Below are 25,368 nucleotides of genomic sequence, written 5' to 3'. Positions count from 1 at the left end.
GGATGAAACCCACCTAAGTAGTAATGGAATGGAGAGATTTCTTCCCACCAGTATGAAAAAAATTGGCACAAGTGCCAATTTCAGCACATGGCACGCACTCTTTTTAAAAAAATCATTTTAATTAAATTTTCCATTTTAACAATCCAATCCAATCACATTAAATATTCCAGATTATACATATACATATCAAATAATCTGAATATATAAAATTTTAAAATTTTATATATTTTAATATATATATAAAAATATATATTTTATATATTAAAATTTTATATATTAAAATTTATATAAAATTTTAAAATTATAAAATTTTAATAGGACTTCCCATGCTTTAAGTTCAGAGGGTTCTGATCGTCTCATACTTCTACTGCTTTTCATAGTCACTTCCGATGGTTCCTCTAATTCTTTCTGTTGTTAACCTTACTTCTTTCACAGCCTCTGAGTTGTTCCCACAAGTGAGTTAAAACAAGCAGTGATGTGTTTCTGATAGATCTTATGTCTATGATTCCCCTCTATAAGTGGCACGCATTCAAGACTGCTGGATTACAACAAGGAATTGGCCAAGGCCTCCTCCGATCAAATAATAATCACAAATAACAATGAGCCTCTCATTTGCTCTACCTTGTTAACAAGGTGAAAGCCACACCCATTAGCAACCTGAGTTGATAGCAACCCTTTCCTACGTAGGCAAGATCAATGGGCAAATACATTGTCTTTCAGATACACTCCTTTTGGCTTTCATCCGGGTTTTCTCCTCTTGCAGCTGAAGCTCCAAGCCCTCCATCACCAACCCTTGGACCGCATGGACTTTGGGAATGAGACCGAGAGCAGCCGTCTTACCACCTTCCGAGAGCAAGTTCAGCGCCTCAGCAATGAAAACGTAAGTGTTTGGTTTCAAACGAGTCTTCTGCTGCCTTCCTGCTCCCCATAGCCTCCACCTTTTCCCACCTGGTGCCTTAGAATCATAGACTCATAGAATTGAAGAATTGGAAGGTACCCCAAGGGTCATCTAGACCAACCCCGTGCAATTCACAAATCACAGCTAAAAAGCACCCATGACAGATGGCCATCCAACCTCTGAGATGACTATTGAACCTCTTTAGTCCTTGTTGGACTACAACTTATTATTATTATTCTTCAATATCATTATTTATTATGTAATATTTATTATTATTTCTCTATTTACTCATAAACATTGCTGAAAGTGACTTACAAACACAGAAGAAATAATAATAATAATAATAATAATAATAATAATAATAATAATAATAATTGTAATACAAAATGCAATATATTAAGGGAAATGGGGTTGTTGTTGTTTTAAAAAGTATATTAGGCAAACGGCACACAAAAATGTATTTATTAGGATAATTTGGTACTAAAATATGGATGAATTTTCATGAGGACTCCCTGCCCCACAAACAAACAGATAAGGAAATTGAATTTAAGATTTGAAATATGGGGAAATGAGATAAATTGAATTGGACCAATTTCCCTGTGCCTAGTCTGAATTTCGTGGGCTGAATATGTTTTCCTCCCTTCCATGCAGGTTCAGCTGCAAGACAGGAACGAGAGGCTCTGCGCCAAACTTGGGGAGCTGCAGGAGAAAATGGGGCAGGTGGCTGGCTCCAAAACCGACTTGTCGTCAAGACTGGTTCATAGTGAAGAGGAGAAACTCAAGGTAAGGCATAGGGCAAGGTCCCTGCTGTTAGGATATTTCCGTTCCACCTTAAAAGGGAGCAGGCTTTGTGAGTCAGAGTCTGCGCATGTCCTGTTCACAGGATGTTTATGTTTGCTATTGCTTTCGTTTCTCTCTCTGTCGGAGACACTGACACAGGCAGTCATGTCTTTCTTTGTTCTGATCAACGCAGAATAAAACTTGTAAATAATGCTCTCCTGAGTGCAACTTTTGGCTGTGCATTATCTGCTGACAGAGTGTGCATGAGCTCTAGAATGTGGCAAGATATTTTCTAGAAACTCATGTCACTAATTGCTGATACTGCGTGCCTACGGGAGATCGATGGATTGTCCAGCAGACGGCTTGGGGCCATGATGGACTTTATCTCCCTGGCAGTATCCCAACACCTGCTGCACAGAGACAATTAATAACACTTTGCTTCTCTCCCGATTACATCCAGTTGTTCAAAATGCTTCACATACAGTGCCTTGGTCATGGCCTTATGGCAGCCCTGCGAGGTAGGCCAGGCTTTCTTTGTAAATCAGGGGTGAGAAAACAGTGACTCTTAGACCCTAAATGCCGTAATTTTATTATTTATTTCATTTATTTATTGTATTTACATGCTGGGCAGCAAACAAAAATCCTAGTCAAAAAAAAAATCTAAAACAGATAGAAACACTCTAAAAACAATTCCAAAAAAATCTAAAAGCAGTGCAGACAGGGGTGGACTTTTGTAATATGGTGCCCCGAGCGAGGACAAAATTTGGTGTCTGTCCCTAAATATTTCTTATTTTCACAATAATTCCTTTTGGAGTAGAGTTTGTTAAAAGTGCCCTTCCCCTTCTCACTTCCCATTACAGTCACACCTCGGGTTGAATACGCTTCAGGTTGAGTGCTTTTGGGTTGCGTTCTGTGGCGACCCGGAAGTAACAGAGCATGTTACTTCTGGGTTTCACTTCTCGCGCATGCGCAGATGGTCAAAATGCCGTCACACGCATGCACAGAAGCAGCTAATCGCGACCTGCACACACGCAGTCACAGGTTGCATTCGCTTCAGGATGTGAACGGGGCTCCGGAACGGATCCCGTTTGCATCCTGAGGTATCATTGTATGTGCATGCTCTTGTGCACGCTGGTTTGACTCCATTTTTAAGCATCTCCGAATGTTCTTCTGTTCCTGTCCTCTCAGATTTCCAAGGATTTCGTTGATTTCCAGATTGAGACCAACAAAATGAGAGAGCGCCACGAAGCAGAAAACTTTGAACTGAAGAATCTGGTAATTGACATAACTTTTTGCCATGTTTATTCATTTCCATGGGCCTACGTTAAGTGAAAGTTCGTGGACTCCCAACCCATCGTTTTCTTTATCGTCTCACCGCACGGCAGTGCCCAAGATTCTTTGCAGAACCGGGGACAAGGCTTAGTAGAACCAGATGCAGAAGCTGGGAAGAGCTATAGTAGTCCAGGGTCACAGGGGATTGAAGACTTGTTACCATTTCTGCAGCAGCTTCCTAAAGCCATCCAATCAGCATGACGGGGAGCTTTTTAGCCTATGAAAAGGAGCCTCCTCACCCTTTGTGCTGATTGCAGCCAATCAGAGGGAAAGGAGGTGAGTCAGCCACTGAGGATTGGCTCCAAGGGTCACTCTGAAGAACAGGGCTGGTCCAGAATGGCCCACTGGGGTTGGCTAAGAGGGACAGGGCAGGTAGGGCAGCCAGGAATGCTGTCAGTCAGTGTAGACTATACTGGGTATGATGGATAGTGGTCTGATTCAAGGCAGCTTCCTAGACAATCCTGTTCATAGGACCAGTCCTCATTTATTCTAAAGACCCCTCAAATTCTCCCCCCCCAAGGTTTTTAGAACATAAGTAATATAGATCTTGCTCTGCACTAGAAAGCCCAAGTTCTCCAGTGATAGGGAGTCTCAACTGATTGATAGACAATTGCTACATAAAACAGGACGGGAAATAACGGTCTTTGAGTACATATATTTCTTATGCCAGAGTATCTTTTCCAAAAGAGAAATATCTAGCTGTAGGATGGAAACCAGATATGGCTGGATATGTGAATATTATAAAATGAATCTGCATTTGTTTCAGTTTATTTATCTTTAAATATAAAAGCCACACAAAAGCTGCCATCATCCTCTTCGTTTAATTTATACATCGCTGAATTGCCAAAATGGCCTCTAAGCGGTTTCTAAATGTAGAACCAATCGCAAAAACCCCCCAGCTATGCTGAGCATCAAAGACAATGATCTTTACAAGTCTCCCCTCTCCCCAAGCCCTGTTATGACAGTTGCATACATTTCCCTCGCTGGAATTTGCTTTCCCAGATCCTGGCCCTCGAGAGCCGTATTCTGGAGGTGGAGCTCCATGATGAGAAGACTACTGGGGAGCGCGATGCCTTACAAGAGCGCTTGAGTGCCCTAGAGACCAACCGCAAGGAGCTGGCAGACGAATATCTTGTTCTGAAGAGCAATTATCTTGCACTGGGGAAGGAAAACGAACAGGAAGTATGGGCCGCTCATCTTCCGCGGAAACCTTCTCCATCCTTGTGCAATCTAGATGTTTTGGACTACAACTCCCATCATCCATGGTTGGGCCATGCTGGGCGGGGCTGATGGGAGTTGTAGTCCAAAAACATCCGGAGGGCACTATGTGATGATGGTTGTAGAGGCTGTAAAGGGTTTTATACACCCCAAACAGCTCCTTGAACTTCTAATACATAGAAATTGATAACTGGTCAGCTCGTAATAGCTGGCTTCCAACCCAAGGGATGGCCTGCGCCTCCATAATGCACTTACCTGCTTTGCTTTGTAGGTCGCTAAGAATGAAGAGCTTAGCAGAGAGTTACTAAACTTGGCCAATGCCCGAGGCAACAGCCCCAAGTCCCAAGCTCAAACCAACAAGGGTTCTGTGGAGTTGGAAAGGGTGCGAGCCTTGGTCCACCGTCTCTCTGCCCGCAAAGTGAAGGTATGCATTTGTGGCCATCTAAGGGACCCTCCATGTCCTTTTTATTGTGTGTTCATGATGGTATCAGGGTAGTCACACGCGATCCTGCTGTGCATGCTGCTTGTCACTGCACTAGATGGGGTTTTAGCCTGATGCAGCTGGATCTTCTGATGCTCTTATCTCTTTCGTGTGCAGAAATCTAATGCATGCTGTCTTCTGTATCTTCTTGCCATAGCCAGAAGAGGTGGTGGCTTCCGAACATGAGCGGCGGAAACTGGAGAAAAGTGTGAGTGTGCAATGGTGATTGTGCTGTGCTCTGAAGAGAGGGGTGAGGGCGGGACACCAGGCAAAGCGTTTTGGTACCTGATAGAAATTCAAATCAGTTTGCTCCTGCAGCCAATTGGAAGCCGTGCCTTGGTTTTTGAACGGTCCCAGGAGTCGAACGGACTCCCGGAACAGATTAAGGTCGACAACCAAGGTTCCACTGTACATTAGAAAAGAAATCTGCACCTAAATGCTCTGGAATTCTCACGAGGACTTTTAAAATTAATGAATGAATGAGTGAGTGAGTGAGTGAGTGAGTGTTATTGTTATATGGAAATGTGCAGAGCTGAACTTTAGATTTGGACAGCAATGGAGCATATGCCCACAATGCCCAGGGAGGGGGCGCTTCCGAAGGGGGCGTAGTGTGGAGGGTGCCCTCCCAGGCACGGGATAGCTGCTCGGGTGCACGGATTGGTGCGCACGCCCTGCAGCCAGGGGCGGAGTGAGCCACCGATTGGCAGACATTCGGCACTCCGCCCACCGTGACTCCCAAGCCTCCCCCAGCTGTCAAAATGAAGGGGGAAGGGGGCATGCTGCTGGCAAAGCAGTGCAGCTCCCTCCTTCTCACAATGGCTCGGAGTCGGGGTAAGCATGGGAGTTGTGGGCAGCACACCAAATGTCACCCCCCCAGCAAAGACACCCGGGGTGACTCGCCTCCACCGCATCCCCCTTCCTCTGCCCCTGCATTTGAATAAAAAAAAAATTCTCCCCCTCTCACAACATTACAATTCATGGTCATCCAATGAAGCTGAATGTTTAAAGATTCAGAAACAGATTTTCAAAAAGTCCTTCTTCACAAAGTGCATGGTTAAACTCCGGAACTTGCACCCGCAGGAGGCAGTGCTAGTGATCGACTTAGGTAAAGGTAAAGGGACCCCTGACCATGAGGTCCAGTCATGGCTGACTCTGGGGTTGCAGCGCTCGTCTCGCTTTATTGGCCAAGGGAGCTGGCGTACAGCTTGCGGGTCATGTGGCCAGCATGACTAAGCCGCTTCTGGCGAACCAGAGCAGCACACAAAAACGCCGTTTACCTTCCCGCCAGAGCGGTACCTATTTATCTACTTGCACTTTGATGTGCTTTCAAACTGCTAGGTTGGCAGGAGAAGGAACTGAGCAACAGGAGATCACCCTGTCGCAGGGATTCGAACCACCGACCTTCTCATCGGCAAGTCCTAGGCTCTGTGGTTTAACCCACAACGCCACCCGCGTCCCTGGTCATCGGCTTAGATGGCTTTAAAAGAGGATAGGACAAATTTGTGAAGGACAAAGGCTATCAGTGGATACTAGTCAAGATGGCTATGCTCTGCCTCCACAGTGGGAAGCAGTAATGCTTCTGAATACAGTGGTACCTCGGGTTACAGGCACTTCAGGTTACAGACACTTCAGGTTACAGACTCCGCTAACCCAGAAATAGTACCTCGGATTAAGAACTTTGCTTCAGGATGAGAACAGAAATTGCATGGCGGTGGTGCGGTGGCAGCGTGAAGCCCCATTAGCTAAAGTGGTGTCTCAGGTTAAGAACAGTTTCAGGTTAAGAATAGACCTCCGGAACGAATTAAGTTCTTAACCCGAGGTACCACTGTACCAGTTGCTTGAAACAAGAGAAAGGAAGAGTGCTTTCGCACTCAGCTCCTGCTTGAGAGTTTCCTACAAGCATCTTGCTGGCCACTGGGAAAACAGGATGCTGAATTGGGTGGGCCATTGGCCTGATCCAGCAGGCTCTTCTTATGTTCCAGTGGCGTAGCGTGGGGGTGCAGGGGGGGCCGGCCGCACCGGGCGCAACATCTGGGGGTTAGGGTTAGGGGGCGCAAATTACTTGCCTTGCCCCGGGTGCTGACAACCCACGCTACGCCACTGTTATGTTCTCAATATGTAACTAACCGCTTCTTCTGTTCTTCTCCCACCTCCAAGCTTTTTGGAAACCAGGATCACATCACTGCTCAGATTGAAAAGATGAAAGAAATGTACAACTCACAGCAGCAGAAGTTAGAGGAGAGAGTGTGAGTACTAGCCCCCAGCCTAGTCCCCCATCCATCCACCCCCCCCCCAAGCGAATCAGAGGGTTATATTCACTGGAAACTTGCATTGGTATTCTGCCGCACCGCTCCTTGTCTCTGCAGGGTGACCCAGGGCAAGGAGCTGCAGGAGGCCAAGAAGGCGATCCGGAACACGCAGCACAAGCTGGCAGAACAGTCGGTGGTAAGGAAACCTTGGAAGTCACAGCTGAACTACACTGTCAGCAGGATTTATGGATCACTAGGGATGGGGGAGCAGTTCCATTCACATTTAAAGGCCCATCGACCTAATTTGCACTTTCTGAAGCAATATGCCAGCCAAAGAAAACAGCCGTCCTTCAAAATGGGCACTTCTCCACATTTTGCAATGCCGTTCTCCAGCCAAGTAATGTGTATGAAGAATGCAAATATTTGGGCGAAGTGTGCGCATATTGTTGAAAAGAACATATAAAAATGCATTCTCTTGGGGAACACTGCTTTGCAAAAATGTGCAGGTTGAGTAAAATGGCATGTATATACGTTTGGAGGAACTTGCACTAAAAGGCTGATGGATATTCATAAGGGTTAAAAAAAATAATCACAAATTTAGGTGGAAATGTGGAGAGTGGAAGACTGGGAAAAAAGGAGAAACAAAAATTGAAAGATTTGCCCATCCATATGAACTCCTACATTCTTTAAATTCTGAAGAGGCTATTGAAGCTTGGGAACCTAAAAGCAGTTTCACGCAACATCCTCAAACGCATAGTTAATACAACGAAGTTGCTTGCCAAATGCCAATGAGTTCCAGAGGGAAGGTGCTGTCACACTGAAGGATCGATTCCTTACAAGTGTGGAACAGACTTCTCGTTTACAGAATGGGCTCTTAATTTACAGATTGCAGGTGTGATGCTTTTGGGCAGATGATCTGCCAGTAGCTTGCACCACTTCAGATTGTGGGTGGCAGATTTAATGCTCCTTGACATCAGAAACTTATTCCACATGCAGTGCAATGCCCTATACACATATGGAAAACATCTAAAGCCAGTATAATAACAAATTCAGGAAACAGAGTAACAAATGAAAAATGAGATGAGCCGAATTTAGAAGCTTGCTTCCTTGTCCTCTTGCCTTCTCGTTCACAAATACCCCTCCCTCAAGGGATGGATTAATCTGTCGCTTTTGACTTCTCTCAATTTCTCATTTTGTCCCAACCTTAAGTTCAGTTTGCTACATTTCCTCATCAGTTTTTGATTTATTTGTTTTTAAATAGGCCTTGTGAAAATCCCCCAGCATTGCAGGGCACCGTTTTCTAATATACACATGTTCTGTTCTTATTTATTAATTTATATGCCGCTTGATTGCCAAAGGAAGCTTCTAAGCAGTTTGCAAAATATTAAAACTAATTCACACAAACGTTAAAATGCAAACACCCGTAATAATTAAACTGCCTATACAATCAAACAACCCCATTAAAACATAAACATCCCTAATGAAAATCTACTATAGATTTTTGGGAATTTGTTTGTTTGCTGTGCATTGGGACACCTCTTAGGATACCGTAAGGAAATTTTGTATGATGGTTCCTGAGAGTAAGGAGCAGGTTTTCATCTAGGTTTGGATACAACTGGATGCCAAGATGGTGGACAGAACCGCTCAAAACTGAATTGACTTTTTTGGTTTCATATTATTCCCGAACAACACTAGGGCTGGTCTACTAGTACATAATAAAACAATCCATTCAAACAACAACACAGCAGTTGAAACAGGAGGCTCGGGTCAAGAGAATGCCTGTGTAAATAAGCGCAACCTCAAAAGCCAGCAGAATGCCAATACAGATGATGGCATCTCATATTTCAACAAGATTGTGTGCCATTTTGCCTGCAGGTATTACTTTCGTCCCAAAGCCAGCTCCAAGAAGTGGAGGCAGAGAATTCTCGGCTTCAGCTGCAGCTGAAGGAACTGAATGAGGAGTACAGGTCGCGGCTCCTTCAGTACATCACAGATCTGGCGGTGAGCGGTTCCCTTTGGGGTGGGTGGGTGGCAGATGTGCCAGAGCCTGGATCTTCTCCATCAAATCCCAGAGCAGCTGGTGTGGTCCAAGCAGACAGTACTGGGCTTTGGTGGCCAAACCATCTGACCCGGCCTAAGGCAGTTTCCTGACTTCTAATCCCAGCCAGGATAGTGGCAGAATTATGGAGCTAGGAAGAGGGCAAGCCCGGACCAGGAAATCAGGAAGAGACAATGGGAAACCTTTCCTGTGCCTGGATTCTTTAGGGTCACTGGAGACTGGATTCCTCACAGCACTTTAGTGTGCTCCCATTCCCAGTTTCAAAATAAATGGGCCATGAATGGGGAACCCTCAGGTCTGGAGGAGCCAATGGTCTCTCTATCTGCCTCCAAAGCCACAGCCCTTACCAGCTCTGCTATGCACCTTCTCTGAGTGCTTTTGCCTGGCTGGAATGTGTCCATGAACCCTGAATTTGCATGTGTTGCTCCACCCACTTCTGCCTCTGGTCCCACCCACCAGGGTCATGTGTCATCTGGAAGGTTGTCCAGAAGGGACTGTGGCGTTTGGTCAGAAAAAAGATTCCCCACTCCTGTACTGAGCTAACATATAGGACTGTCTCTGTGTGTCTGTGTTTCAAGGAGCACATGGACAGCAAGTCAGTTGCCGCTGCAGCAAAAGGGACCAGCAAAAGCACCTTCAAACCGGCTCACATGAAGCGCTTTGTGGATGGCATGCTGCAGGATATCCGAGCTTCATACAAGTCTAGGGAGGAACAGCTGGCCAAAGCCACTCGCAGCTACAAGAAACGCCTGCAGAACTTGGTCAAGAGGCATGAGGGCCTGCTCATTGCGTACAGGTAGGGGAGAGGCCACATTGCAAGGCAGCAATCCCACTAGCGCCGGCAGTTATTCCTGCAGTGGCCATAGCATAGGCAAATCCCCTAGTAAAGGTAAAGGGACCCCTGACCATTAGGTCCAGTTGTGACCAACTCTGGGGTTGCGGTGCTCATCTCACTTTATTGGCCGAGGGAGCCAGGTCATGTGGCCAGCATGACTAAGCTGCTTCTGGCGAACCAGAGCAGCGCACAGAAACGCCGTTTACCTTCCCGCTGGAGCAGTACCTACTTATCTACTTGCACATGATGTGCTTTCGAATGGCTAGGTTGGCAGGAGCAGGGACCAAGCAACGGGAGCTCCCCGTCATGGGGATTCGAACCGCTGACCTTCTGATCGGCAAGTCCTAGGCTCTGTGGTTTAACCCACAGTGCCACCCACGTCCCCAAATCCCCTCGTGCCGGTGGTTAAATCCTACCCCTGGTAAGAGGCAACCCCCTAGTGCAGAAAGTTAGCCAGTAGAATCCAGACACCAATTGTCAGTAAAACAGGATGTTTATTTAGGCACTGAAAGGTCGGTGCCACACAACCTCAACCAGCAAGTAGTTGAGGAGTGGCACACCAAATATGAGAACAGCACATGCGTTTATAGTTACCAGCAAAGGGACAGTTCTGTCTATAAATGGCAATATTTCCTTCTACTAAAGTCTACTGGGTTTCATCGTGAGACATCAAAACTCTTCTCTCCTCCTCCCTCCTGCCTCCTTATAGCAATATCTCCTGTGAATGTGTTGTTCTGTCCTTCTCTCATGTTCTCTTTAAACACAACCTTCACATTCCAACCTTCTCGCGCACATTTCAACTTCCATTCTATAATCAATATTACAGTGTCTGGAACTGAGGCAATCCCCATAGTGCTGGCAGTAAAATTCTACAGTGGCTTGATCTGTGGCTCCATCCTTTTCGGTGGTTGCACCTCCCTAAGAGCCGATTCATCAGTTCATCTCAATGCACATGGAAGCTGTCTTTGATGCGCCTGATAAAGTGGGCTCTCTGGTTTATGCAAACGTACAATAAAACTTGTTGAGGACTTTAAGGTGGTGTGTGCATGCGCACATGTGCTGTGTATCACTGTGAATATTTGGTTAGCAAATCCACTTCTTTGCCAAGCCTAAGGGCTGATCTGTAACCCCTCTGTTTACAGGATGCAGCGTGAACAGATTCGGTCACTGGGCAGCCACGATCTGGATCCTGGCCCACCAGAGCACCATTTCACCATCACAGACGCCGAGCTGCTGACGAGCACCTCTCAGGAGCTGAACCGGCTGCGGGAGGATAAAGCCAGCTTGGAGGGCCAACTGCATGAACTGCAGATGAAGGTGAACAGGGGTGGACTTTGTCCCCTGGATGCTGGGCCCTTCTAATGGAGGAGCCTCTCTGTTTGGCCCTTGGGCCCTGGTCACCAGTGGCGTAGCGTGGGTTGTCAGCACCCGGGGCAAGGCAAGTAATTTGCGCCCCCTAACCCATGGATTTGCGCCCCCTAACCCTAACCCCCAGATGTTGCGCCCGGTGCGGCCGGCCCCCCCTGCACCCCCACGCTACGCCAGTGCTGGTCACGCCCTCTTTCCCAAGGCCACACCCACTCACCAGCCCTGCAGTATTACACCTTTGAAATATACTCGGAGTCGAGAGTGGATTTCATGCTCTTTATTCAGCTCATAGTGGTGAGGAGGAATGGAAGTTCCCCCACAATATCTGCTTTATATACATTATTTACACAATGGGCTGCACGTGATTGGCTAATTCCGGGATTCTCCTGTAGGCCAATCAGGTTGTGGATTCACTTCCACCTGGAGCTGGATTGCGTGGCTCCTGCAGACCAATCAGACTGTTGCATTGTTCTAGGACCAATCAGACTGCTGCATTCTGGATCCTATTGTTCTAGGACCAATCAGACTGCTGCATTTTGGATCCTAGTCAACTCAGTACATAACAGCCTTCCTTTTCCCCCACGTCTGTCCCTGAACTCTGATAAAGCCCGTTGCTTGTATGGAGAAGGGTGGGTAAGTTTGTTTAGAAACTAGCCTTCTGTGCAAAGGTGACATAGATATTCATGGTTCTGCCGCTCAGTGGCATGTGGCCCCAGGAAGGTTGTGCAGAAGAGAATGTGGCCCTCAGGCTGAAAAAGACCCCATGACCCCCAAAATGGAAGTTTTGATCAAAACCATCACCTTCCCCCTGCTTTCCCTTACAGGTAAAATTAAGTCAAAACGCTGGCTCAGGGACATCACCTCCGCAGTAAGTACTGTTTCTTACTGTACATGAGGGCTGGGGAATATGCAACCCTCCAAATATTCTTGGATTCCATCAGTGTTACACCACATTGACATAGCATAATACCACAACCACACATCCACATCATGAAACATAACATAGTAGCACAAAACACCACATCCACACAATGAAACACAATACCACATCCACATAGTGTAATGGACTTTGGTATGCTGAGATGCAGGAGAGAGAAATTCACTTCCTTTCTCCTGAGTTTACAGCAGCTAACATGACCTCTAGAGGGAGATCTTGCAGCCCTAAACAAACCGGCACACAATGCATTCCTCGGTTCATACCATCCTTTCTATACAGTCAGAACTCCCCGAACATCAAATGTGACCTATATTTTGCTTATGCAGTCCCCGGACAGGCTACGAAGAACTTTCCCACGGCTTGCCTGCATACTTCCTCGCAATTAGATCACCTATCCTCACGATTTAAGCCACCCCAGTGAAATAAGTGGATTTACCCAGAAGCATAGTAATGGAATTTGCAAATACATAAATGGAAGAGTTGCATTCCAGGGCTTCTGTCCCTCCCTTTCTCACCAGCCAGAGCCCATTGTTTTACAGAATGCTTTGCCTCGTGCAATATGTGGGGCTGCTAACGTGACTGTATTTGCTCATCTGACCATCTTTGAGGGGGAAGATAGTTCTACTAGGGGCAGCCAACGCTGTGCCTTCCAGATATTGTTGGACTCCTAGCGACCATCCACCCTGTGACCATGAGCCCCACTGGCTAGGGCAGATGGGAGCTGGAGTGCAGCAACATCTGTAAGGCACCATGTTAGCTACTCCTGAGGGTCTGGACAAGAGATAGAGCAGCCTTTGCCAACCTGGTGGCCTCCAGATGGACATTAGGTCATCTCATGCTGATATCTAGTCATCTAGTTCTCATTTGTCTTTTTCAGGAATGAAATTTGATATTGAATTACTTGCGCCCTACAGGAAACATTCTTGATTTCATACCATACTGGTGCCCCCTCCAGATATTTTGGGCTGCAATTCCCATCACTCCCAGCCAGTTTGGACGTGCTGACTGTGGATAATGGGTGTTGTATGCCAAAAACATATGGAGGCCGACCAGTCACATGAAGAAATGGATGGCTTGCTGACAGGGCTCTTTCCAGTTCCCTTTTGCTCCTTTTTCTTTTCAGCACGCTGGACGAGGCGGGCTGGGCTGAGCTCCGGAAACAACTACGAGAGTTCACTCAAACCACACAGGTAAAACACTCTGGTAACACAGTAAGGCCAGTAGTGTCAATACACACTGTGTGTGTGTGTGTGTGTGTGTGTGTGAGAGAGAGAGAGAGAGAGAGAGAGAGAGAGAGAGAGAGAGAGAGAGAGAGAGAGATCATATTCCATACAGTGGTACCTCGGGTTACATACGCTTCAGGTTACATACGCTTCAGGTTACATACTCTGTTAACCCAGAAATAGTGCTTCAGGTTAAGAAATTTGCTTCAGGATGAGAACAGAAATCATGCTCCAGCAGCATGGCGGCAGCGGGAGGCCCCATTAGCTAAAGTGGTGCTTCAGGTTAAGAACAGTTTCAGGTTAAGTACGGACCTCCAGAACAAATTAAGTACCACTGTATTCATATTCTGCTGGATCAGTTCAATGACCCATCTAGTCCAGCGTATAACAATTTGTACCCCGCCCACCTGACTGGGTTGTCTATTCTGGGAAGCCTGCAGGACTTAAAACTCAATTTAAGTTATGCATGCAATAAGGATTAAGTATGGATTTCAATTCACACCTGCTCTTTCTTTCCCCCTTTCAAGTAACTTGAAATACCCCATCCACTATGAACAGCATATATTTTCAAATAAAATCTCCCCCTTGAAACCAGAGATATGTTGGTGTAAAGGCCAGGTGGTGGTTCCTGAATCTAGACCTGAAGGGCATGGGTAGGCAAACTAAGGTCTGGGGGCTGGATCTGGCCCAATCACCTTCTAAATCTCGCCCGCGAACGGTCTGGGAATCCACATGTTTTTATATGAGTAAAATGTGTCCTTTTATTTAAAATGTATCTCTGGGTTATTTGTGGGGCCTGCCTGGTATTTTCACATGAGTCAAATGTGTGCTTTTATTTAAAATGCATCTCTGGGTTATTTGTGGGGCATAGGAATTCGTTCATTCTCCCCCCCCCCAATATATATATATATATATATATATATATATATATATATATAGTCCAGCCCCCTGTTGAAAAAGTTTGCTGAGCCCTGCTGAAGGGGGTGTTTGACCGTCTGGGTCTTTGTATGAAAGGGGGTGCTGTTCTATTCATCTGCCAAAGGCACAAGGCGACAAAGCACAGCTGAGCGGCAGAACATCTACTTTGCATCTGGGGGGCTCCACACTGGCTACCTCTGTTTTATAGGACAGAGTGGTTTTGGAACCATCCTTGTTACATCATTATCTTTATTAATTTTTATACTGCTTAATGCCATACCAGGCATCCAAGCAGTTCAAAAGTATAAAAACCAACCACAGAAGCATTAAAATATAAGAATCCATAATTAAAACACACAGTAAAACAATCCCATTCAGAGAAACATCCATAATCAGAGCAGGCAATTGAACAATCCCATTGAAGCAGCAAAGTGATTAAAAACAAGGGGCAGTGATATCAAGGGAGCGCCTGTGTAAAAAGGGGCATCTTCAAAAGCCAGCAGAATGCCAGTGCAGATGGGTTTCTCTCATATATCAAGCAGGGAGTGCTGTTTCATTGTTTTAAACTCTGTGAGCTGCCTTTAATAATAATAATAATAATTTATTTGTACCCTGCTCATCTGGCTGGGTTTCCCCAGCCACTCTGGGCGGCTTCCAACAAAGACAAAAAATACACTAAAATGTCACACATTAAAAACTTCCCTGAACAGGGCTGCCTTCAGATGTCTTCTGAATGTCAAGGTAGTTGTTTATCTCTTTGACATCTGCTGGGAGGGCATTCCACAGGGTGGTCGCCACTACCAAGAAGGCCCTCTGCCTGGTTCCCTGTAGCTTTGCTTCTCGCAATGAGGGAGCCGGCAGAAGGCCCTTGGCGCTGGACCTCAGGGTCCAGAACAATGGGGTGGAGACGCTCCTTCAGGTATACTGGGCCGAGGCTGTTTAGGGCTTTAAAGGTCAACACCAACACTTTGAATTGTGCTCGGAAACGTACTGGGACCCAATGTAGGTCTTTCAAGACCGGTGTTATGTGGTCTCGGCGGCCGTCACCAGTCTAGCTGCCGCATTCTGGATTAGTTGTAGTTTCCGGGTCACCTTCAAAGGTAGCCCCATGTAGAGCACATTGCAGTAGTCCAAGCGGGAGATAACTAGAGCACGCACCACTCTGGTGAGACAGTCTGCGGGCAGGTAGGGTCTCAGTCTGTGTACCAGGTGGAGCTGGTAGACAGCTGCCCTGGATACAGAATTGACCTGCGCCTCCATGGACAGCTGTGAGTTCAAAATGACTCCCAGGCTGCACACAGGGGCACAGTTACCCCATTCAGGATCAGGGAATTCTCCACACCAGCCCACCCCGTCCCGTAAGAACAGTACTTCTGTCTTGTCAGGATTCAACCTCAATCCATTAGCCGCCATCCATCCTCCAACCGCCTCCAGGCACTCACACAGGACCTTCACCACCTTAAAAACATACGGGTGGAAAAAGTGGCCTATACAAATAAAATTAAAATCTGCCAGTCTACCCATCCTTTTTTTTTTTTTGTCCTTCCTGCCTCTATGGTTCCCTTCTCCCAACCTCAGGAGGATCTCGAAAAGGAAAGGAGTCAGCTGCTGACACGGGCGATGGTGGCAGAAGAGCAGGTAGCTGAACTGCAGGAATATTTGGATAAACACCTTGTAAGGTGAGAGGTCTTTTCACCTGGATGAGGTTTTAACTGTCAAAATCTTTCATGGGGCTCTCCCGTCGGCTCATGTCTAATAATCATACCACTTGAACATTTTCACAAAGCAGGAATGGGCAATCTTTTTACAGCCCCATGGCTGCCTTCCCAGTCACAGCTTCCCCATCCTTGTTCTGGGTGCTGAGTCTCTTCAGCAGCTCCACTCAGTGCCAAGTTTCCTGAACTGAGGAATCCAGCCTGGTGAAACAGTAATATAAGGCTAGCCAGGCCCTTATTGGTTCCTCCAATCACCTGACCCCACTGGGCTGAAAAACAGCAGTACCATCTCCCCCATTGCATTATACAGCTTGGGCTGGAGGAGGAAACTAGAGGCAATTAAGTTGGGATATAAATGACATAGCCCAGGAAACCTCCTGGTCATGAGAACCAGGTGGCCTTGGTCAGCCAATGTCCTCCTACTGTCTCCCACACATAGACTACCAAGCCTACTCTGCTCTCACAGTCCCTCGCCACCAAAGGTAGCCACATGGAAGCTCATTACTCAGGCGGTTCCATCCGCCTTAGGTACCTGCATTTAAATGTCTGCATTACATTCTCTCCCCACTGGATTTGATCAGGCCCTTGCAGGGACCACAGCAGAACTGGGTTAACGCCGTTTTCACTGTGCTGTTGTGCTGCAGGTACAAGCAGGAGATCTTGAGGCTGAGGAAACTTCTGGGAATAGACAGCCATGAAGAACTAATTGCCGGAGCTTCTAACCCTCTGTCAACTTCAAAACCCAAGAGGAATTTCAGTAATGAAATGTAGTCTCTGACACCCAAGCTATGGGAAGAAAAGGCTTTGTAGCATCCGCAAGACTGGCACCTTGGCCTGAACAGCAGGTGGATTGCAATGGCGGGGTATATTTCCGTCCCCCGGAATAGACTCCAGGAAGCAAGTGGCTCAATGAAGCCCTTTCAGCAACCATTTTTTTCTTTCATTTTTTTTTTTTAATCCTGTCCTTTGTCTAAGAGGCTCAGAGCTGTTCTTCCACCCATATGCTACCCCCAAATTATCTTCATAACAACACCAGGAGGTAGGCTAGGATGAGAAACTGTGCCTGTCGTCCACCGATAACCATGGTAGAGCAAGGATTTGAACCCTAGTCTGAGACACTCAATTCGCAACATCTTGTGAGCTCTTACATTCCAGATGCATTTGCTTCTTCTTTCAGTATTTCCACTGAATTCTCTCTCCCTTCTGTCTTACTCTAACCAGCTTTCATTCTGACATTCAGATGCTTATATTGTGTTCCAGTGAAATGGTTAATGAAACAAGCCAGCTTCACGGCTGAACTTGAAAACTTGGTTTGTTTAGTAACTTGTTTAGTAACCTTGGTTGGAATAAAACCACGAACCCTGGTTCAAATGACAGCCTTTGAAAGCGAAACTAAACTCAGCTGAAGTCCCCACCCCGGTTATATGGGAATTACGTGTAACACCAAACCATGATTTAGAGTAGTTTGCAAACCATACCACCATGTGTAGAAATCTGAAGTTGTACCATGTTAGTAAAATAAATCACTATCTGGTACATTAATCCTCAGCATCCCGAGGATCACAGTTCTCTTTATTTCACAACCAAAGCTCCAAGCTGAAGCATGGCATGGGTTTGCTAGCCCAATAAGATCTTAGCAGCCCACTGGACCACACACTGAGATGAGTAAAAAAAATAAGTGCTGTGAAAGTTCATTACAAATAAATAAATAAATATACACACTACTCCACAATGAAGAGACAAACCTGTCCCATCCTGCGGCAAAGGTTCTAATGAGTTTCCAGAATTAGCAGGATTCAGGAGAGGAGTTACGGAAACCATGTGATTTCCCTTGACAAATCATCTCATTGTTCCTGCCTTCTTCCTTCCCTCTCTCCCTCCCTCTCTCCCTCCCACACCCCAGTGCTTATAAAGGTCTGTCAAGGCCAGCAATTGGAAAGAAGCAGATTTCACTCTCTGAGCCACTGGAAACAACCCTTGTCCGTCTTGCAAAGGTGCCTGCTTGTTTCCTAGAGGACACGTTCTTATACCGGGCTTCCCTCTGGTCTGTCCTGCTCGGATTGCCGTACAGTCTTGATGTCGTAGGCCCAGGCTCGGTTCAAACCTTCCCCAGCCATGCTGGTGGGTGTCCAGTTGGGGAGGGGGAAGCGTCCAGCCACCACACGGGCCTCATCCGGAAGTTCCACAAGCAGCTTCCTTTCCAGAAGCTGCAACTGAGAAATGGGAAGGAAAATGCCTGGGTTATATCACACACACACACACACACTCTCTTAATTGTATGGAAACCTCTAACTGGTTTTTTGAAAAAATAAAAATACAATTATCAAGAAAATATGGTTTTAAACAGGTGTTTAAAAACATTCAGAGGGGAATTAAAATCAACAGAACTTTAAAAAGAGATTAAAACACATGTCAACGTTATGCATGGCTGGATAAGCTTGCCTAAACAAAAATATTTTATGCAGATGCCAAAAAGAGTACAGTGGTACCTCGGGTTAAGTACTTAATTTGTTCTGGAGGTCCGTACTTAACCTGAAACTGTTCTTAACCTGAAGCACCACTTTAGCTAATGGGGCCTCCTGCTGCTGCCGCACCGCCAGAGCACGATTTCTGTTCTCATCCTGAAGCAAAGTTCTTAACCTGAAGCACTATTTCTGGGTTAGCGGAGTCTGTAACCTGAAGCGTATGTAACCTGAAGCGTATGTAACCAGAGGTACCACTGTACAGTGAAGGCACCTGTCTGATGTCAACATGCGGGGAGTTCCAAAGTTCCTTGTAACAGTGCCAGCTCCGCAGGTCAATGTCGAGTTGGCATATATGGTGAAAGATGATTCTGCAAGTAATCTGGTCCTAAGCTGCTATGGGCTTTGTATATGAATAGTAATAGTAAATAAATACGCTTACCACGCTAGGTGCCAAGAACACAGTGACATTCTTACAATCTGACAGATCCACCTTTAAGAGAGAGAACCAAGACTATTGGTTAACCTGATCCAATGTCTGAAGCCCAGCATCAATCCCTAGCACCCAGCCTAATACCTATAATTAAAAATATTCCTATCCTGGCCTAAAAACTACCTGCCAGCCAGACCTTACAGCCTGGCTCATGAAGAGGCTGACAAACACAAGCAGCCAATGTGTTGTGTGTCCTCTCACTACCCCGATTATCTGCGCAATTTCATGGAGCCTCTTATCTCACCTTCCAAAGATCGTCCCGACAGTAAGAAACTTTTCCATAGCAGCCGGCCTTCCAGGCACGATAGCTTGAAAGTCGTAACAGCCATGGATTGAGCTCATAGCCAACAGCGGGTCTGAAACCTTGCTTGTAAGCCTCTAGCACCTGGAAGCAAAACCAAGGCACTTATTTCATTGACTGCATTTGTGATCCTTAGAAACACAGGACAGCTGCCTTGCCCCAGGTCAGGCTATTTATCCATCTGACCCAAGTGCAGGGAACCTTCAAACTACAACTCCCAGCATCCCAGACACAAGAACTACCCACCTTGGAAGAATGGCAGATGCAACTAATAGACTATATGGAGTTGGCAGAAATGACTGGCAGAATCCGAGACCAGGGAGAAGAGTTGGTGGAAGAAGATTGGAGGAAAGTTAAAATCTATTTGCAGAAACACTGTAAAATTTCTGAATGCTGATGACATTGAAATGAATTGAAGGGGATTCTAGCAACAAGGTAAAATGTAAGAGGTGATCAATAATGGATAAACTAATAGGACATGAATTTGCTGAATAAATTTTAAAAAGGGATACAAAAATGGGAGATGTGAGGAAGTCAGGAAAATAAGTTAATTAAAGAGGAGAACTTAAGAAAGAGGGAAATTTTTGCATTTCTTTTATATGTGTTTTTTCCTTTTCTTTTTTTGTGTATTTTTTGTATTTTGTATTTTTGTATTCTTGTGTTTTGTATTCTTTTTGCTTTTGTATTTCTCTACACTTTTTCACTGATAAAACCTAATAAAACATTTTTTTAAAAAAACTACAACTCCCAGCATCCCTTGCCATTGGTCATGCTTGCTAAGGCTGGTGGGGGTTGTAGTTCAGTAACATCTGGAGGGCCAAAGGTTCCCACACCTGATCTAGCCCAGATGCATCTAGTGATGCATTCGCAAATAGATTCTAAGATTATTATTTTGGGGGATCTAGCCCTGATCAAGCATTTCCTCAGAAGCTAACACCATCTGTGAAGTTCACTTAAATCACTAATAGCTGGAGGGCTAAAGGTTCCCTAGCCCTGTTCTTCCCTTTTGATCCAAATTATTATATATTGTAGTTCTTTCAAGTGGGCCACCCAACTTCATGGAACATGCCACCATCAAGAATCAAGCTCGCTGCTCTTACAATTCTGCCATCGCCTGACCCTAAATCCACCATCTTCCCAGAGCGTCCTTTCAGCAGCGACATCACATTCTCCACTTGATTGGCATTTGCTGGGACATACGGAACCTGGATGAAGAGAAGAAAGAGAGGCAAGCTCTGAGTTGGAAAGGGCCACAGAGTTCCGGGGTAGGGAATATACATGGAAACCTAAAGACTCTAAAACAGTCTTTGTCAGTGCTATTTTTCTAGAAAAAGTGGTGCTGGAACTCACAACAAACATCGCCTTTGTTCTCTTATAATGACAATGGTGCCCACCTGAGAGGTGTCAGAACTGAGTTCCGATTAATTCCGGCTGAAAATATGCCCTGGTCTTTGCGAACCTGGTGTTTTCTGGATGTGTTAGACTACAACTCTCATCAGCGTCGTATGATGCTGGGGCTGATGGCGGCACAGCCTTGCTAGCGCCACGGGGGGCTCATGGGTGCACCAGACCTTGGAAGAGGGAGCAGCTGACTTAGAATCATAGAATCATAGAGTTGGAAGAGACCACAAGGGCCATCGAGTCCAACCCCCTGCCAAGCAGGAAACACTTGACGTGACTATCTTGTGTTGAGCCAAATCAATTATCTACCTACTCAAATAGATAGGCGAAAGGGAAGAGCATCACATCAGGGTATAGCATCTGGAAAGCATCCTGATACAGATTGTGATTAAGCATTTCAAATATCTGGCCATCAGAATCCATGAGTGTGTTTGTGCTTTTTTAAAATCTCCAAAGACCCCTCTTGGTCTCATAACGGAGAGTCCTGCCTGCACAAGTTCCCTCCCAACACAATAATCATGTGCCAGTTAACTGTGCTGCTTTCCCCTCAAATGTCACAGCAAATCGTCTGATATGTACCTGTAATTTTAAAGGCACTTTGCGGAATCCTGGCATGAGAATTCCAGCCCACACAACATAGGCGGTCAAGCCAGTGCCTGCTGCAATTTGCAAGAGGTCCCAGACACCCACAGGCTTTCCGTGCAACTCAGCTGCCAATTCTTCAGCATCCTCAGGATCCATGTCTGCAAGAGGGAAACATAAGAACCACCTGTATCAGGCCGAAGGCCATCTACTCCAGCATCCTATTCTCACAATGGCTAACCAGATGTGTCTGGGAAGCCAGGACACAGGAACTGAGTGCAACGGCCCTCCCTCCACTTGTGATTCAGAGATATAATCTAGGCATATGGAGAGAGAACATAGCCCTCATGGCCAGAAGCCATTGATAGCCTATCTTCCATGAATTTATCTAATCATCTTTCAAAGCATTCCAAATTAGTGGTCCTCACTACTTCTGGTGGCAACAAACCCTACACTTTAACCATGTGCTGTGTAAAGAAGCTTTGTTGGATGCCCTTAAATTTTAGTATTATGAGGGGGAGAAACATTTCTGTTTAGGGAAGCTTTTAATGTTTGATGCATTACTGTATTTTAATATTTTGTTGGAAGCTGCCCAGAGTGGCTGGGAAAGCCCAGCCAGATGGGTGGGGTATATAAATAATAAATTATTATATCCTTTCTCCACACTGTGCATAGTTTTACACACCTCTCTCATGTCTCCTCTTACTTGTCTTTTCTTGCTAAAAAACCCACAAATGCTGTAACCTCATGGGGATGCTGCTCCACTCCTTTTTCTCATTTACATCAATCTTTTTTTTTTAATTTAAAAAACCACAACCTATGGTAGCTTACATAATTAAATTTTGGGTTTTTTTAAATTCACATTTCCGAAGAAAACGTGTAAACAAACACATCAGCATAACATATAAGCCAGTAGAATGTCACTCATTAAAAGCCTTGAATAATAAAAATGGTCTTTAGAGCCCGTTTAAATTCAGGAGGAAGTTTGGCAGAGTTCTACCATTGTGGGTTCCTCACCACCAAGGAAGGTCCTGCCTCCAATATCCTCCATTCCGATCTTTACTCATAGCTCACTCGGCTCACTAGCCCAGAGGCAAAACTACAACAAACCATTGAGTGTGTTTCATATGTATACTAGAAGCATATACGAGTGCAGTATTATAACATATTTTATGAGGCACCATGCCAAAAGGCCAGGGGAAACTTTGAATAACAAATACCAGTGATGTGTGCTTTCAGGAAAATTTGGAACCGGGAAATTTCTCGGTTTTGTGAGATTCAAATAAAGTGCATGGTGTTATTTAAATGTGAAATTCAAACAAATTCAAAGCCTTATGTGGAAATGTATTTTATTGAAAAACTGGTATAATACAGTATTGCAAAATGTGGTAAGTTCAGTAGCACACTCTTCCCTGATATTACTAAAACGTTTAAGAAAAGCGGTGAAAACAACAACAAAAAATTATTAGTGTTAGCATGCCTGAAATATTCATGCTTTCTAGGACGCGTCAAATTGATCATGTTGATTTTAGATTAAAGTTGCAATTTTATACACATTTACCTGGGAGTAAGTTCTATTGAACTCCGTGGAACTTCCTTCTGAACAGATACAGTATGTATAGATTGCACGGTTAATTAGTAATATATCCATTTCATCTGCTGAATCTGATCTGTAATCACTCACTAGATTATATATACTTTCCTGGGAGGAAGTCCCATTGAACTCAGTGAGGCTTACTGCCAAGCAGGAATGCATAGGTCTGCACTGTAGGTTATGAGTTAATTTACAAAACAATAGCATTTCTAAAAATGGACGTTTTCCCTGCTGAAAAACATAACAATGCAGACCTTTCCAGTCCACGTAACTATTGAATGCCTCTTTAAATCAATCAGAAAAGCAGTGTGAGGCAAAAGACAGATGATTGGTTGGGGAATCCCAAAGTCTTGAAAAAAATATTTGGGAGAAGAGGGCATTGACCCTGTTTCTGTTTCTCAGCATTACTAAATTTAGCAATTTTAACATTAGAATGTCAACCTTTGCATCAACCTTAAAGCTCCAGCTGCAAAGTGCTGCTTTTAAAAAAATCTTCTCTCCTCCACCCACTTCTTCATTACAATTCAATCAATCAACCAACTTTCATTTGTTACCATACACTACAGAACCGCGGGGGGCGGGGGCGGACCGGCGGGCGGCGGCAGTGTAGCACAGTGGTTATAGCGTTCCAGACTAGGACCAGGGATACCCAGGCTTGCATCTTCCTCGCCAGCCCGCCGGGTGACCTTCAGCCGCTCAACCTGTTTCTCAATTTAACCCAATCTGAGGATGAAGTGGCCAGGGGGCAAAAACAATGTTCGCTGCACTGAGATCCTTGAACGCGAGGCGGGATGTGTAAGAAGAAAAGGCAGGAAGAACGAGAGCAGTGCCTCTAAGAATGGACAGAATGCACCTCTCTCCCCACGGAGTAGCTTTAAATAAATTTTGCTAAATAAGTAAGTCAACTGGGATCAAGAGACAGGGCAAGCTTCTACGGGAGGGACAGGAAAGCATTGCTCTCCAGCTGCGATCTCGCTCTTTTGTTTCTTTCTAGGCACCAACAAGCCCGCGTTTCGGGCGGAAGACCACCTCCTCTCATCCCCCCGCCCCGTATGAGCATAGCACGAAGGCGCCCACTTTACCTATCCCGGAAGCCTGGTCCGCCCAAGTCTCCGTCAGCCCGTTCCTTAGGACGCTCCGTGTGGAAACAGGCACTCGAGGCACATTAAGTTCCGCTAGGGAGAAAAGCAGTCACGAAATTAAAAGACACCTGCTCCTTGGCAGAAAGGCGATGGCAAACCTAGACAGCATCTTAAAAAGCAGAGACATCAACTTACCAACAAAGGTCCGTATAGTTAAAGCCATGGGTTTTCCCGGTAGTGATGTATGGAAGTGAGAGCTGGACCATAAAGAAGGCTGAGCGCCGAAGAATTGATGCTTTTGAAGTATGGTGCTGGAAGAGACTCTTGAGAGTCCCATGGACTGCAAGAAGATCAAACGTATCCATTCTTAAGGAAATTAGCCCTGAGTGCTCACTGGAAGGACAGATCGTGAAGCTGAGGCTCCAATACTTTGGCCACCTCATGAGAAGAGAAGACTCCCTGGAAAATACCCTGGTGTTGGGAAAGATGGAGGGCACAAGGAGAAGGGGACGACAGAGGACGAGATGGTTGGACAGTGTTCTCGAAGCTACCAGCATGAGTCTGACCAAACTGCGGGAGTCAGTGGAAGACAGGAGTGCCTGGCGTGCTCTGGTCCAGGTGGTCACGAAGAGTTGGACACGACTAAACAACTAAACAACAACAGGGAGAAAAGGGCAGGGATCTCTCTCCGCTGCTGTCACGTTCGCGCCATCCATTTAAACACTATGAGGCCCCTTTCAATGCTCATGGCTGTCCCCCCCCCGCCAAGAATTCTGTAGTTTGTTAAGGGTGCTGAGAGCTGTTAGGAGGTCCCTAGCCCCCCCATCAATGCTACAGTTCCCAGAGTCAAGCCCTCTTCACAGGGAACTGTGGGAATTGTACCTCTTTGGGGGAACAATATTCCCTTAACAACTCTCAGTACCCGTAAAGGTAAAGGAGCCCTGGACAGTGAAGTCCAGTCAAAGGTGACTCTGGGGTTGTGGTGCTTTCAGGCCAAGGGAGCTGGCGCTGGTCCACAGACAGCTTTCTGGGTCATGTGGCCAGCATGACTAAAGCGCTTCTGGCGCAACGGGACACCGTGACAGAAATCAGAGCACACGGAAATGCCGTTTACCTTCCTACCGCAGCAGTACCTATTTCTCTATTTGCACTGGCATGCTTTTGAACTGCTAGGTTGGCAGGAACTGGAGCAACAGGAACTCACCCCGTCACGGGGATTCGAACCACCAACCTTCTGACTAGTAAGCCCAAGAGGCTCACTGGTTTAGACCACAGTGCCACCCGCTCCCTCAGTACCCTTAGCAAACATTAGCTCCTAGAATTCTTGCGGGGAGGGGCAGCCATGGCTGAATGGAGAGCTATAAATTGATGGTGTGACCTGCGTTGAATTGTTAAAGATACCAGCAGATGTAACACAAGACAGGGTTCTATCGCACCTTT

General features: G+C 45.8%; 2 protein-coding genes and 1 long non-coding RNA gene across 5 annotated transcripts; 1 reads left to right on the top strand and 2 right to left on the bottom strand.

Moving 5' to 3' along the window:
* Positions 1-666: 666 nt before the first annotated feature.
* CCDC78 (coiled-coil domain containing 78) lies at positions 667-16,941 on the top strand. The gene is made up of 15 exons (XM_082199105.1): positions 667-880; positions 1,550-1,681; positions 2,867-2,953; positions 4,013-4,192; positions 4,500-4,652; positions 4,867-4,917; positions 6,867-6,955; positions 7,076-7,154; positions 8,834-8,959; positions 9,596-9,813; positions 10,995-11,169; positions 12,045-12,088; positions 13,281-13,347; positions 15,877-15,977; positions 16,658-16,941. The coding sequence occupies exons 1-15, from the start codon at positions 803-805 to the stop codon at positions 16,782-16,784; spliced, it is 1,707 nt and encodes a 568-aa protein (XP_082055231.1). The 5' UTR covers positions 667-802; the 3' UTR covers positions 16,785-16,941.
* Positions 14,625-15,883, bottom strand: LOC309518778. Its single transcript, XR_014213609.1, has 2 exons — positions 15,754-15,883; positions 14,625-14,873 (listed from the first exon to the last, which is right to left on the bottom strand). It is a non-coding gene; the product is annotated as an uncharacterized lncRNA (long non-coding RNA).
* A 606-nt stretch (positions 16,942-17,547) lies between the features above and the next one.
* On the bottom strand, positions 17,548-24,015 carry LOC309518757 (adenine nucleotide translocase lysine N-methyltransferase-like). 3 transcript variants are annotated; one of them, XM_082199245.1, is made up of 6 exons: positions 23,929-24,015; positions 21,250-21,413; positions 20,370-20,474; positions 19,213-19,353; positions 18,918-18,968; positions 17,548-18,226 (listed from the first exon to the last, which is right to left on the bottom strand). In XM_082199245.1, the coding sequence occupies exons 2-6, from the start codon at positions 21,409-21,411 to the stop codon at positions 18,038-18,040; spliced, it is 648 nt and encodes a 215-aa protein (XP_082055371.1). In that variant the 5' UTR covers positions 21,412-21,413; positions 23,929-24,015; the 3' UTR covers positions 17,548-18,037. The 3 variants fall into 3 exon arrangements, with proteins under 3 accessions (XP_082055371.1, XP_082055372.1, XP_082055373.1); XM_082199246.1 differs by lacking the exon at positions 23,929-24,015 and adding an exon at positions 22,814-23,909; XM_082199247.1 differs by lacking the exon at positions 19,213-19,353.
* Positions 24,016-25,368: the final 1,353 nt, after the last annotated feature.

This window comes from Podarcis vaucheri (genome assembly GCF_965113315.1).
Source record: "Podarcis vaucheri genome assembly, chromosome: 14".
Classification (NCBI taxonomy): domain Eukaryota; kingdom Metazoa; phylum Chordata; class Lepidosauria; order Squamata; family Lacertidae; genus Podarcis; species Podarcis vaucheri.
Note: the sequence above shows the minus strand (reverse complement) of the source record. Positions and strands in the feature narration are given on the sequence as shown.